Source organism: Rhinolophus hipposideros (assembly GCF_964194185.1).
Source record: "Rhinolophus hipposideros genome assembly, chromosome: 3".
Classification (NCBI taxonomy): Eukaryota; Metazoa; Chordata; class Mammalia; order Chiroptera; family Rhinolophidae; genus Rhinolophus; species Rhinolophus hipposideros.
In genome coordinates this window covers 99,514,578-99,530,725 of record NC_138049.1, presented here as the reverse complement: position 1 = coordinate 99,530,725, position 16,148 = coordinate 99,514,578, and the positions used below count along the sequence as shown (strand labels likewise).

The 16,148-nt window shown below is 38.7% G+C and overlaps 1 protein-coding gene across 1 annotated transcript in view; it reads right to left on the bottom strand.

Moving 5' to 3' along the window:
• The window catches only part of KIF6 (kinesin family member 6), a 417,374-nt gene that overhangs the window by 266,737 nt on the left and 134,489 nt on the right, over positions 1 to 16,148 (bottom strand). Inside the window, exons 7-9 of the mRNA XM_081042893.1 lie at positions 12,236 to 12,442; positions 3,190 to 3,333; positions 2,169 to 2,255 (exon numbers count right to left, since the gene is read on the bottom strand). Of these exons, the coding sequence (XP_080899019.1) occupies positions 2,169 to 2,255; positions 3,190 to 3,333; positions 12,236 to 12,442 (438 nt within the window). The remainder of the gene's footprint in view (positions 1 to 2,168; positions 2,256 to 3,189; positions 3,334 to 12,235; positions 12,443 to 16,148) is intronic.

The window sequence follows — 16,148 nt, the reverse complement described above, 5'->3', positions numbered from 1 at the left end:
GGTCCACATTTGCCACTACATTTTGAGAGTAAGATACAGGAAATCCCATCCAAATTGCATTTTGGGTGGTTATGGGGACACGTTTTCAATCGTCACTTGTGCTTCAGAAAAGCTCTGTACATAAAATAATGAACAGTAACGTCAGTTTTTAGAAGCACTTATACGAGACCAGTAAACAACTCTTGTCAATTACCAGATTGTTCTGCACCAGGAAGGTCTCAACATTTGTTCAATTACCAGCGACTAGCTTTTGACTCCTGATTTCTGATTTCTTCAACTCTTCACAGACCTATATCGAAAACACGATGTTTGTCTTTCTTTAAATTCCTCAAGTTCTGTCAAAGAAAAGTCTCTCTAGCCAAACTTAAAGAAAAAAAACCAAAACGCTTATGTCTGTTTATTGCATTCTATTATAAACTAAGTTTTGTCTCCAAGCTAATAACCCCCTTATTGTCTTTCTCATTCTGAGCAGTAAGGTTACAGGGAGGGCTTCTAACAGGGTAGGGACAGCAGAAGAATGCATCCTTGGAGTTCAGTTCCACTTGACTCATGCCTTTGGATTCTCTCTCCTTTCTCCAGAGGGGGCTCTGTGTAATGCTGCTTCTGACGACGGGCCGGCCCCTACTGGAAACAGATCCTGCCTCACCCATTGGTTTCTCCTGAAGAGAATTCCATCAGGGGAGCTCAAGCTCCCGGAGGCAAGCAGGATAAAACAGATAGCCCCATTATTCTTTTTTTTCTCCTTCTTCTCACCCTTTCTGGAATGATTTCAGGGGAGGAAGGGCAAACAATCAAGAGGAAGTAGTTAATATGGGTAACAGTGAATTTGAGATTTTTTCTTTTGGAATTTGAGAAATTTATAAATAAAACACTGTTGGTAAGATTTCACATCTTTTTTTTTTTTAATAATGCATACTACTAAGCTTACACCAGATTATTTTCTAGAAAATTAAAAAAAAAAAGAAAGCCGAGTGGTTTGCAAACTAATATAACCTTAATTGGAGTTTTACAAAATTGAAATATTTTATTGCGACATTTTCAGAGCTGGCATGAGTTAATTTCATGCTGCATGTCATCTGTGAAAGACTAACAAAACAGCGAAAAGAGAAAATATCTGCATTTATAATGAGTAGTTGAATCATGTAACTTGCAAATATTTTTGGTTTGCAAAAGCAGAATTCATTGTTATAAAACTAGAAGCTTGGTCATTTTTCCACAGATCAAACCATTATTAATTTTTAAAAATCACTAGAATAAGTAACAACGATTATGCAAAATGTGGTTGTATTTAATAACCATCAGTATTTCTATTTCTTTATAAGCTTTTATAAAAAATGGTCTATTATTATTGTCTCTAGAAAGTTAAACCTGTTTTTTAAAAGGCTGTAGCCTGCTTATCAACCTAACTGTATATGATTCCATTGTATGTCCTCAGGATTCACTGCACATTGTCCCAGTGGGATCATGGGGAACTGTAGGTAAGAGCACAGGCCCTGAGTCACACTGTCTCTGCTTCTTATTAGCTCCGCGACTCTGAGTAATTTAACATTTCTGTGCCTCAGTTTTGTCATCTGTAAAATGGAGATAGAGATGGCACCTACTCATAAGGTTGTTGCAAGAATTAAGTGAGTTAGTATGTTTCTAGTACTAAGAGCATAGCTTGGTTACGGGGAATAAGTACCCCCCCCACCCCCAAGTGTTGCTAATCTCTGATACAGTACTTTGATTTTTTTGTTTTGTTTTGTTTTAGATCTACTTTATTTATGGATGATAATATGGTTCTAAATTACATTAGATCATAAATCTGCATTTTGTTGAATAAGAGTCAGATAAAATTATCTTAAGATAATCTTATAAAATAATAATAAGATTATTATTAATGTTTATTCATGCTCTGGCATATCTCCTTCTGGTGCTTAGTTAATGCCTTTTTAAAAACCTAGTTGAAGTTGTAATGCATTTACAATTTCAAATTGTGTGGTCCTTTTTTTTTTTAATTAAAGTTTATTGGGGTAACGACATTAGTAAAGTTACATAGATTTCAGGTGTACAATTCTGTAATACTCCATCTATATATATCACATCGTGTGTTCACCACCCAGAGTCAGTTCTCCTTATATTTGAGTACTTTGATTTTTTTTAAACATAGTCAGTTAAAAGTGGCTTACCAATCTGGGATCAATTTCTTCATTAAGAACAGCTTCATTCTTTATGAGTGCCACTCGTTGTGCAAATCTGCAGGTAGATATAGACTCCTAAGAAAGCAAAATAACTCCTTAAGATGTTATGGCATAGAGAGAGAAAGTTTTGTTCTCAGGAAAAAGATGCCCATTTAAAGAGTGATGCGTACTAAACACAATGAGGAAACTTGCCTCCAAATTAGGGAGCTTTGCTCTAGAACATTATTTTTCACTAAAATTTTGCATGGGCTTAATAAAACAGCCAATGCCGAAAGTGTGGGAGACCCTGAGGTCCCCAGTGACAACCAGTATGTGTTTCTCAACTATTGATCTGTTCAAGCAAAACCACATAGACAAATCATAATCAGAGCAGGTGCCATAACCCATGAAAGATTACGAAATACATAGTATTTGTAATAGACCAAAAAGAGACTTTTCAAGGCATCTTACAGTGCACTTGGGGTTTTGGCCTTGTTTTGTGAGGCACCCTGCCACATCCTGTTTTCCTCTTTTGGAGAAAGTCTGGATCCCAAATATTAAACTGATATGCATGAGACATCATCTGGCTCTAAAACAACCCAGGAAAGTCATTTGGCAGCTAGCCCCCTGCCAAAAGCATCATGGGTACTGTACCCAGCAACACGTCTGGGGACACATCTTGGCGATGTCTCCAAGGTATCTCAGTGATCAGGAGCACAGCAGAGAGGGAGAAGCTGATGGGTGTCCTTTCTCAAGTCTCTGGCCAAGGTAACTGACCCATCAGCGGGTCTGCTGAAATGTGTATGAGGCTTCTTCAAACCATCCTGTGCAATGTGAAATCAGTTCTCAGACGGGGTAATTATAATGTTGGCAAATAACCCAAAGCTGTAAATTCTGCAGGGTATTTACCCATGAAGGCATACCCGATCCCAGATGAAAAGATGAAAACCCACCCAGGAAACTCGACCCTATTCCACCAACTAGCAATAAAAACTCAGACTGAGAGCTCCAGAAAGAAGAAACAACATACGTCGATATTCCTTTTCTCTAAAGAGAGCGTTGCAATCATGGTGGTCATGCAGTTCCCTCCCAAACTGTCTCTTAGGACGCTGGTCATCATGGAGTTCCTATATGGAATGTGTGAACGGTGTTTTTCTGAAAGGGCAATGATAACCTGGAAGAACAGAAAAATAACGGCATCAGCTGAGCAGAAAATGCAACATCTGACACACAATGGAGCTGTAACTGCCATAAAAATCCACAAGAAACAAAAACTAAACGCAGGGTGACACTCAAAACTTGGGCTCAAAATAAATATCTTAACAATATTTAGTACATGCTGAAGACAGAATGAAGTAAATGTAGCATAAAACATACCATGATGAACTCTGTAATTTCTGGATAGGCGACATAATTTGTACAGAACTGGATAGTATTCTGTTTTTGGCCAGTGTGGAAATTCATATAAAGACTGAAGAGGAAATCATGTCAGATTTAAAAAATCCTACCAAAAATTGTCTGTATGCCTCATCTTTAAGGTAAAACAATGGCAAAAGAGTAAATAAGAACCACAAGAGCGAGTGGGGGTTAGTAGTGGAGACCCCACATTCTGGGGCAAGATTGTCCAGGTCCAAATTCTAGCCTTACTAAGAGCATGTCACTCAACATCTCTGTCTCAGTCTCCTCATCTGTAGAATAGGGAAAAATTAGTACCTACCACATAAGCAGTTGGGAAAATTAAAAGAGTTAAAATGTGCAAATTACTTTGAGTAGTACCTAGCCCATAATAAGTACGACCTAGTGTTTGCTATCATTGTAAGTGACAGGGGAAGTTTATGTTGGTTCAACTAAGGCTCGCTCATCTTACACCGAATGAATGTCTTAGGCACTTAATAGGAAGGTAGGATGGATAGATGGATGGTAGATGTGGGTTGTTCCCAAAGGAAGCCACCAGGGGTTCAGGGTTTTCCTGGGAAGATGAATCCAGTTAGGATGCCCATTGCAAAGCATCAGGAATAAGTCATCCACATATGTGACTTCTGGGGCATCACAAGGTCCTATCTCTTGAAAATATGGCCAACACTTGCCATTGTTCTAGTCTTCCCTCTTCCCAGGCATGTAATTACCATCACTAAACTTCTTCTACTCCTTCAGTTTATAAAACAAGATGGGTGCATTGTTTTTGATGGCTATTTTGTGCAAAAATATACAACTATACCACTGGTCTCACTTTAAATTCATGACCACAGGTTTTACTGCAAACCAGATATCCTGTGGTATTTCTCCCAAAATCACTCTCAGAAATGAGGCCTTCAAACCTTATCCTTTCTTTCCCCCCACCCCTCAAATCTCTATACAGGCTCCTCTCTCCACCTTCACTCTGAGCTAATGCCATATACCCTTCTACTAGATACAAGCAGCCTGACCATAACTATCTCATGTCCCATCACTAAATCCACAAACATTCTACCCTTCCTTCTCTTACTGTTCTGCTCCTGTCAAAGGCCAGCCCTCATCCTCTCCTCCTGTCACTTTTTGCTCCTACAATTAACACTTCTCACTTCTAGTCAATTTCTCTCTCTCACCTGGATCATTTCCACCCTACAAGCCCACTGTAGTACTAAACTAAGATGGCTCTTTGCAAGGTCCTCAGTAACGCCCATCAAACCAGAAGTATCGATTGCCATCTTACTAGACTTCCCAGTAAAGGAAGCATTCCACACAGGTACCCACTGCCCCCTATAGGAAACATTATTCACTTGGTAACCAGCACACCACACGTTCCTGGCTTTCATCTTTCTCCAAAAACTGCTTAGTGAAAGCTTCCTTCTCTTCTTCCCAAATAATAAATATTAGAGCGCTCCAGACCTCAGTCCTTGACCCATGCACTCCCCTGGATGTAGATACATCTATATCCTGATGTCTCCCCAGTTTATATCATCAGCCTCAATCTCTTACCTGAGCTACTAACCCTGACAAATCTACACCTCCACTTGGATGTCTATTCTTGACTTTCTCTCCCCTCCGCGCCCTCACCTGATTCTTTCCCAGACTTGACCCATTATTATCAATGGCACCACCATTTACCAGCAGTCCAAAATCCTAGGCCTCATTCTTGATGTTCCCTCTCTTCCAACATCCAATCCAGAGCAATTTCTATTAGGTTTAACTACAACACATACCCAGAATTGGACCCCTTTTTCACACCTCTCTGCCACCACTCCAGTTCAAGCCTCCACCATCTCTTCCTTGGACAATTACACAAAGTCTTTGAATCAGTCTCCTTGCTACTACTTTTGCCATCGCGTGGTCTACTCTCCACACAGCAGCCAGAGGAATCTTAACAAGATGTAAGTTATAACAAGTCACTGCCTTGCTCATAACTTTCCCAATACACATGGCGTAGTGGGCCAACTCTCATGTGATCTGGTCCCTGTCTTCCTGTCTGACCTCGTCTTGTGTCGTGTGTTCATGGCTCCCCAGCCTTGCCATTGCTCCACCACGCCAAGCTTACCCCACATCACATCCTTTGAACACACTGTTCCTTTGGCCTGGAATGCTCTTGCCCCAAATTTGGATACACCTTCCTGCTTCTGATCATTTAAATCTTTGCTCAAATTTTACTTCTTCACCAGGGCTTTCCTGGAACCCCCATCAAAAGTAACACACCTATCTTCAGGCTGTTACTCCATTTTAATTTTTCTCACCGTACCCATCACTATCTGAAATGTTATTTATTTACATGTTAGTTATCTGCTTCCACAGTAGACTTTCTATCCACAAGACCAGGATTTCCTTTCTCTTGTTCATATCTCTATCCGCACAGCCTGGAACAGCGCCCAACACCCAGTACATGTGGCAGAAACTTAGTTGTCTCACTGAGCTCTCATGACGACCCCCATTCTAGTTTAACTTTCTATAGAACTACATTTCCTAATCTCTCTTATAACTCCCGTATTGCATAAGACCTAGTTCCAGCAAGCAGACACCCCTGTATGGGGTTTGGAGGTGAGTAAGGAGAGGTGATGGTCATGGGGAAGATCAGATTTACAGGAGAGTATGGTAACAAAGGCATCTGGTACTTTTGAGGCAGCTGCAAGGAAGTTTCTGGAATCTAGGACTTAATGTCCTAAGTACCACGTGAGGATAATAGCTGTGTTTTGCAGAGCAGTTCCGTGGTGTGGTTAGATGTGTCTCCTGGTTGCTCTGCTCCCAGCTGGGTAGTATCCAAGCCCAATTTTGTAACTTTTCCTGAGAGCCTTTATGTTTAATAAACTCTATGCTGCTTAAATTAGCTAGAGTAGATTTTTCCAGTTTGCAACTAGAAAATTTGACTAATACACATGTGCTCAACACATTTTTGTTAAATGAATCTGAACAGATACATGAGTGGATTAATTAGTTTGACCTGGGAAAGCAGCGTGAGGATGATTAGTATGGAATGAGATTTGAGAGAGCTAAATTTCAGTGCAATTGGAAAGGAACTGGGGAATATGGCAGACCCAAGTCCACGTGACAAGGTGGTAGCAAGCGGTGCTGGGCAGAGATCCAGACCCTCAGGGCCAAGAAGACAACGAAATATCTGAAAGAGGAAAGGTAGGCCCAAATGCCAAATACCAGACCAAGCAGGAGCTGGTCTGACAGATGTGCAGATAGGGTGGCATTATTGCTTATGAATCATCAATTAAACATCTAATAGTGTCCTAAATACGTTGATGTTCTTTCATAAAACAAATGTCACTAATTGTTTTCCCCGTTCTGGGGAACAATATTGATATCTCTTCTATTCAACAGTTTTATTTACAACTTAGATAACATAAAGGGGAACATGCTTATGCAACTTCCTGTTGATAGTAAATTAAATGGTGTTTTGGTCAACTTGCCTTTCATTGCAGTACCAAAATATAACCCAATCTGGCTTTAATCACATGGGAACTTTATTGGCTCATGTCTCTATAACAGGAAAGGCTTAGGTTAGAATGACACAAAAGGCCCGTGCCACCAGCAAAGACTTAGTTTATGCTCATATCTCTGCTCTATCTTCTAGATGGTAGAAGTCTGCCTCTCCTCATGGCCGTAGGATGGCTGCCAAATACCCTGATGTTACAAACTTCCTTATTCATAACTGAGGCGGTACAAGGCCTTTGTTCTCCAATCATTCAAGTCCTGAACTTCTCTAGGGACCAACTTGGGTCACAAGCCCATCTGTGAACCAATCACTGTTGCCAGGAGAAAGACAGGTTCCAACTGGCTTAGACCAGTCAGGGTCTACTCCTGGAGCTGGGATGGGCTCCTGGCTGCTACTCCCTAGAATGAGTGCTGTGGAGGCCGTCCCCATGTCCTAGTTTCTAGAAAGGGTTCTAACATTGCTAAAGGAAAGAATTAAAATTCAAAATGGGATTACAGGTTAGAAAATACAGTCTTTACAAATGGGGCAAAAGAAGCCAGTTCATAAGAAAAGAAAGAACCCAGGACGGAGAGTCAGAATCCAGCTTTGCCACTTGTGTGATCTTAGGTAAATCTCTTGAATTTATTAGCTTCAGTTTCCTCACTTGTAAAAATGGGATGAGAATGCCTGCCTATCTCACAGAGCTGTTTTAAAGATCAACAGAAATCGTTTCTGGGACGGTTGTTAGCACAGAGTGGTGTGGAGGGGTCTTCAGGTTATGTTCTTTATGGTCCCTTTGGAGACTTGTTTTAGCCATAGAGACCAGTCCTAGGCCATTTCTTTGGAAGGGGACCCTGAGCAGGTAGGTATCTTCTCAGTGCTAAAGAGCTTAGGAACACCATGATAAGCTCAGACCCCGTGGAGCACATACAGATTTTCAGAGCGACCCAGAAACGGCCCGTATCTGGGAAGAGGCAGAGGTAGATTATTCTTTCTGTGGCTGCTGGGGGCTCCCTCAATTGGGTAGGAGCCAAACGATCTGAATGGCACAAGGTAAGGAAGGAGGTGGTCACACAACCAGGACTTTAAAAAAATGTATTTCCTTCCATTTTGGATTTCATGAATAAATACAATAACATGTTCCGGAAGGCATTCTTTAAGTGACAAAGAGTGAAACCTTACATCATACTTAATGCTATCTCCAAGACCAAGAAGCCATGTCTAAAATCAATAATTTGGTGTACTACTGAATGAATGAAAGACATTTTTCTTTTAAGAGCTCAGAAGTGCACGGAAAATTACCCTCTGAAAACGGAAAAGATTTGGAGTGGTTACAACTACTGGCCCTGGAACCATTACTTTTTCCTTCTGAGCACAACACGTTCGGTGGAAGCCAAGTGGAACCTGAAACTCTGCAAGGCCCACTCATAACTGGCTGAAGGGACGTGGATTCTGATTTCTGTAGTGGTGGAGAGCAAACACTCCCGGTTCCCAGCGGTTTCTCACTCCATGGTTGGGCGCATGGAGACCGCGCCATCACACCAGGAGCAATCGGGAGGCTGACGGTTAGAACAAGTATACACAGCCCCTTCTTTTTCCTCCATGGACTCGATTTCTATGGCTGAGATATACCCTGTTATTGTGGTTTAAAATGTTTTTGAGGAGACCTTTTGGAAAAAGTACTGCATACACAAGGAGAACTCCAAAACCAACAATACCCTGGCAAACGGAAAGTTATTTACTTAAGAGCACAGTAAGGTGCATTCAAATCAGAACGTCTGGGCCCTGTGAGCAGGTGGAAGGTCTCGGAATTATGGCCAGAAGGGCAGCTACAATTCTCCATGGGATTTCTATAACCAATGTAAGCTGATTAATGTAAGAAAGGTTAGCAAACCGTCCATTGCCTAGTCCATCTCCATCTCATATAGTGAAACGGAGACAGAAAGAATGTAATTAATTACCGATACTCACATGAATGTCTACCGCAGCATTTATCTTAGTGTTGTGACAATTTGTTCATATGATTGGCTCTTGCACTGGGTAATATGACAGCACTGACTATTTCTGAAGCATACATTTATTCCCATTGCCTAACGTAACTCGTAGCACCCAGTGGACACTCAATCACAATTTGTTGAACGAATAAATGAATAAATGAAGCTAATTACACTAATTTGTGTTATACTTCCAGTCTCAGACACATAATAAAGCACTACATAATGAAAATTTGATTATGAAAGTCTTTGAATTCTGTTATTTCATTAAGAACATCTGCCTGCTTTTTTATTGTTCTCATTCCTATGTACTCTTTGGTTTTCTCTTATCTTTTTCTGCATGAAGTTCCAAAATTTCTCTACTACCCACCTACTTTCCCTCTAGCAGCTACTTCTTGACTTAACCCCACACGCCCATGTCCACATACTATAGTTTTCCATGTTTATGTTCTTTGTTCCTCTCATGCTAATCATCATCTCTCTCCTCCTCTCTCCTTTGTTTTATGCTATGCTCGCCATGAAGACACTTGTATATCAGTGTAAATAGTTAATAACTGGCGTGATGCAGTGGGTGAATATGAAACAGATCAATTATACTCAGACAGCCAAAGATCAACGGCATGTGAAGGTCACTGCATTCCTGCATCCATCCCCTGGACTAGAGCTAAGGGCTGGCAGGCCCCGAGTTCCCACTGCCTGACATGCTCTAACCCCATCTTTGCCTGGCTCACTCCTACTCATTCTTCAGGTCCCTGCTTAATATCAGCCCGGAGAGAACCTTCATGAACTCTCTCCTCCTCAGTTGCAGTCTACCATGAGAAGCTCTCCTCACCCTTTGGACTTTCTCTGCACAGCTCTCACCTGGATTACAGCCACGTACTTCATTATTACTTATAGAATAGATATCTCTGTACACTGGGCCATGAGGTCTTTGTGGCAAGGACTGTTTCTATTTTGTTCCCTACTATGCTCCACTGCCAAGTACACGCCTTAGCACATTATCATTCCTCATAAATACCTGTTACATAAATAAATTAGTTATATAGAAAATCAAATGCCACATAGCCACCAAGACTACTCACATAAGGCTGATGTCACAAGAATTTTGAGACGACATGGGGGGAGAGAAAGAGTTTGAATGACAAGTAGCAGCTTGTAAAGGTTGCGTAGAATAACGAGAAAGAAAGACTTAGGATCAGAACATTTCTCTTGAGTAATTACAACTGGTTGAAATTCTGATTCAAGCAATGAGTATAATTTTGTATGAACAGATGGTCATAATGGGAATTAAAACAGTGCTACCATCTGAAACAAGTAGGTATATTTCTTTGAAATAAAGCATTTTGAATACAGTCCATTATGTTTTCATGTCAATGTTTTATAAGTGTCCTATTAAGTAAGAAGCTCTGTTAAGTATAAGCAGTGTGTAATATTTGAGCATGCGAGAGCTCAGGAATGCAGACTCTTGTCAGAAACACTAAAATGATTTGAATGCCACGCAGGCCTTAATCTCTGAGTACTGCATAACTGGGATTCATCTGGTTAGAGGCTAACTGTGTGTGCCTTGTTCAGAGAGCTCCCTTAGGTTTTCTCTCAACTGCTTTTTCAGCCAACTTGACCGTTACAAAGCATTTCACACCAAGACAACATCCGTCTCAAAAAGGTTCTTTAGGCGGCTAAAAAAAGATGTTTTTTTCCCTCAACTCTTTTAGCCTCCATTCATTAACAAGGAAGTCCTTCTGCCTTGCCAATATACTCTGTATTCCTCCACTCCAGATTTTGATCATGTTTCTCTTTTTTTCTTTTAAAGGATGTGTAAGAAGTTTCCATCTTTAACATTCAAGTCACAGCACTGACACTCACAGAGCTGAAAGGAATTTGAGAAATCATCTCATTCAAGTCACTCATTTTAGAGATGAGGATGTTTTTCTGGAAGATTTACTTAGCAAAATTCACATGAGCTTTCTCTGCCCTTGAAATCAAATTCAAAAGTTAAAAATAGTGCACATACTGGGTGGATTGTAGTAAGCTTGGGGTAGCAGTAGGGAGGGGAAGCTAAGGCAAAGAAAATCACTGCAGGGTGAAAATTACCATCTAGATGAAGTCACCAGAAACTGAAAAGATAGTGGCCATCTCTAAATTATGTTCCCAGAGATAATCTACTAGCCTGAAAAAACAGGCCACAGGAGGTCATTTATAACTTACACACTCACTACTAATTTTACAATAAAAACCAATAAGTCATAGTGAAATAAAGCATAGGCTTTGGAGCCAAGCAATTCTAGGTTCAAATCCTCATCTCGCCACTAGCTGTGTAGCGTTGGGAAGGCCTTGGGAAGACTTGAGATTAGTGTCGAATCATTATATTGTACACATGAAACTAATGTTATATTGTATGTCAACTGTAATCGACAAATAAAAAACATTTAAAAAATAAAATCCGTATGATGGGATAACAACTCATACCCATAGTGTAAGACTGTTGTGAGGTTTAAATGAAATGGTATATACAAAATGCTAGTGGCTACATACATTTCCATAGTAGCATTATTCACAATAATCAAAAGGTGGAAAGAACCTGTGTCTATTTTGGATGAATGGCTAAATAAAACATACTGTATGTTTTGTATTTGTATTATATGTATATGTATTTGTATTATATATATATAATAGTCCACTGAATAATATTCCACTGTGTATAACATATATACACAGTGGAATATTATTCAGCCCTAAAAAAGAATGAAATTTGGATACGTGATACATGAATGAACCTTTAAAACTATGTTAAGTGAAATAAACCAAATACAAAAGGACAAACATTGTATGATTCCACTTATATGACTACCTAGAATAGGCAAATTCATAGCAACGGAAAGTAGAATAAAAGTTACCAGGGGCTAGGAGTATAAGGAAATGGGGAGTTATTGTTCAATGGGTAGAGTTTCTGTTTGGGATTATGAAAAAGTTCTGGAATGGATGGTGGTGATAGTTGCACAACATTGTCAACGTACCTCATGGCACTACGTTGTACACTTAAAAATTGTTAAAACAGTCAAGTTTAGGTTATGTATGTTTTACCACAATAAGAGAAGAAAATCAAATGAAAACAAAAATGCCAGGAGACTTCCAGATGCAAAACACAAGGTCAACAACTGGTAGGTACAGCTGACATCTCATTTTACCCATCTTACCTGTTCTAAGTAATGCAGTGACAAGTTGATATACTTGGCCTCTGTTAGAAGCTGGCCCCCTACTCCAGTCTTTGCAACTCTCTCTGAACCAGCCAGGTCAACCAAATGAAGTTTGGCATGTCGGACAGTTGCAGATCCTGGTTCTTTGCTTGATAAATGAATAGTGAAAATGCAGTGGGAACGAGTTGAAGCTTGGTTCATAGGAGTCTACAGAAAAGAAATTTCAAAACAAAAAGAATGTGAACAATGAGAATTTTTGAAGCATATTAACAAACATAAATTTATTGTTTCCAATGATGAGACACTTCCCATGAAGCAAACGCTGTGAAATGAAGCAAAAAAAAATAAATCCTTCACTTGAGATTCTGAAAGTGAATTATTTTCCAATTATACTTTGAATGCTGAGTAAGAGATGTCAATGGGTTAATTCATAAAATCAGAAAAGACTTTGAATGAGGTGAAGCTTGGCTCCTCTTACCAGTATGATAATTTTATTGTATGATATGACCACAATTCACACCTTAACCTTGGCTAGCCATATTGAAATGCTTCATACAACTATCATGGGAAAAGCGGTGAGAATGGATGCATTGCGAGAATTCATTACACAAGTGTAAATACAATCCATAAACAAGAGTGCCCAGCATTGCTGCTACTACCAAACATTCAATCAGAGGTCCCAGCCAATATAATAAATTGGAAAAAGAGATACAAGGCATATTGATAGGAAAAGAAGAGATTAAAGTATTGTATACAGAAAATACGGTGGCCTACATACAAAATGCAACAGTAGCTACAAACTGAAGAACTAAAAAGTTTAGCAGGATTGCTGGGTGCAAAATCAAGATGAGAAATCAATAAAGTTCTAATAATTGAGCAACAATTAATCAGGAAATATTCATGATGGTAACAGAAATGATGAGATAATATGGGAATAATCTTATAAAAGATGTGCAATTTGTAGGGAAAATGACAAAATTATATTAAAGGATAAAGCAGAAAACTTGAATAAATGGTGTGCTAGATTTAAAATACCATTTCATGGATGGGAAACTCAAAATTAATCTGTACATTAATCTTCCCATAGTAACCTACATATTCAGTGCAGTTGAAATAAAAATGCTACAGATTTTGTCTGTGGAACAGAACAAATAAATTGATTCTGAAAATCAGGTGGAAGAGCAAATATTGGAAAAAAAACACTACTATGTGAAGGAAGGAAAAGGAAGGAGGATTTGTCCTACTGTTTATCAAAGTATATCATAATACCATAGTAGTTAAAACAGTGAGGTACTGGTGCAGGAACAGATAACTAGATTAGCGAAACATGCTGTGTTCATTTAGGAACTCTATAGGATAAAGGTGATATCACCCCATAGTGCAGAAAGAATGGACTAATTATTAAGAAATGGGGCTGGAATCACTGCCTATTTGTCTTGAAAAATGTAAATTTAGATTGCTTTCCCACACTATACACACAAATAAATTCCAAAATGTATTAAAGACGTATGTGTAAAATATCACAACTTTAACAATCTAAAAAAATATGGTAGCATATTATAGTCAATCCAAGGTAGTAATGGATATTTTATGATAAGACATAAAATACAAAAATGCGTTGATTTAAAGTATTTGACCAAATAATTCAAAGTTAAAGAACTTCTGTGTGATAAAATCTATCACAAAGGTAAAAGACTGGGAGAAGATATTTATAATACATATGGCTGACAAAAGATTAATATTTGAAATAAAGCACTCTCACAAATCACTAAGAAAAAGACAAACGATTCAGAAAAAAAAAAAAAAACGAGCAAAGGATGTGAACAGGCAACCCATAGAGAGGAAAACTGAAAATGGTCAATAACTACTTGAAAAAAAAAAGTTCAAGTACAAATAATCAGGACAAAATAATTAGAGCCATAATGATAAACTATTTCATTAATATCCATCAGACTGGCAAAATTTTCAACATAAAATTTAACAAAAGTGTTTGTAAGGACATAAGGAAATGGGAACTTGTATACACTGCTGGGGGGGACTATAAATTAAGAACCTTTTCTGAGAGCAGTTTGACAATATGTGGTAAAGTTGCAAATGCCTACAACCCACAACCCAGCAATAGACTAGTAGGTATATTTCCTAGAAAGAAATCTGGGATAAGTATACCAGAAGAGAGAGCAAGAGAGAGAGAGAGAGAGAGATTAGACATGGATGGAGATGGACAGTCACTGAAACACTGCTTGGGATAGTAAAAAAAAAAAATTAGTGTAAGATATACAACCTAAATGGACATCTCTGATGGAAAAGATGAATAAACTGGGATCAATTCAAACTAGATAAGTTAAAATGAACAACTTTTGGATAGATGGGCACAGATTTCTAAAACAAAGGCTAAGGAAAAAAGGCAAAGCTAAAGAATGATAAACACCGTGATAGAACTTATATAACTAAAAAAAGTAATACGTGGTCTAAACCTATTTGTTCATGGTGCTATAACTTAGGTCACTAAAGAATAAAATTATGGCCTGGAAGGATATGGCAAGTTAGTTAATGCTAATGGTTACCTCTGTGAGGGATAGAAGCAAAAAGTCAACAGGGGGACTTCAACTTTATCTGTAGTATTCTATTTCTTTCATTTAAAAATTATCAGAAGTAAATTCTGATATCCAGAAACATCGAAAAATGAAAATTATCTAAAAATAGTCCAAATGAATAGCCATATGAGTAAATGTGTTCTGATCTCCACTTTTGCAAAATGGGATTTAACCAAAGAAACTCCATATGGAAGCATATCTATGCAGATAGGGTAACATACTTGGATGCTATTTCAACCAGAAATTCTGTCTGTAAATATAAATTCTTGATATACACCATCGGAGACTCATGCCAACTAGCAAAATACACAGATGTCAAAAGCCTGGCATAGCTTTGGTGATGATGATGTAGCTAGTGAGTTAAACAGGCTGAAAATTTGACCCATTACTTGTTGCCACAATAACTATACCCAACCGAGCCAGTGTGTGATTTTGCATGCTAAAGTGGATCAGCAAATAACTGCATGTAAAACCGCAAACTCAAATTTAGAACCGAAGTTGAGGTGTTTTGGACGTGACTGTAAGTTATTTGCAGAACTTAAACATGGGTTTCATTTCACTGTTATATTCACACAACAATAAATCCTACAGTACTGTAATGAAAGTCAAATTGACAATCGATATAAACGAAACCCATAGAGACTCTCCCCAACAGCTGTCTTCAACTTCTAAATTGATACACTGGAATCACAGTAAATGTATGCCATTAGTGAATACTGTCAGAGTGTACCCATTTCAAAGGAATGTGAGATTTACATCAAATTAAATTGTATTTCTAGAGTCTGTAATTAAAATGCCATAATATGCTGTAGGAGTCCATGCCTACAATTTTGTAACTTCTCATAAATATTTTCTGCATGAAGTAGTAGTGGGTGTCCTCTTAGCTAAAATTTTCTTAAACCTCAGAGAGCATTCTTTATGTGTAGCTGTTTCATTGTGATTGAATGTGTGGGTGTCTGCTCTGTGTTTATTTAAGGACGTCTTTATGTCTCATAGGCATGCCCCTACGTTTGTCCTTTTAAAGGTACAATTGTATTGAAACATTTCTGAAACTGCCTAAGAACAGATGGCACCATTTAGGCAGATTCATTCAAATTTAAGTGCACATTTTAAACAAATGTGCTCTTGGCACTAGAGACTGTGCCTTTGGAAAAATTCTAGTGATGATTAATCATCCCCAAGCACAGAGCTTTCACATTTCAAAACAGTCTATGGATACAGCTCTGTGTTAGGCAGTACAGAGACTAGAAGAAGAAGAAGATATGGGCCTTGTCCTCAAGGAATTTATAGTCTAGTTTAGGAGCTAAAGACAAACCATG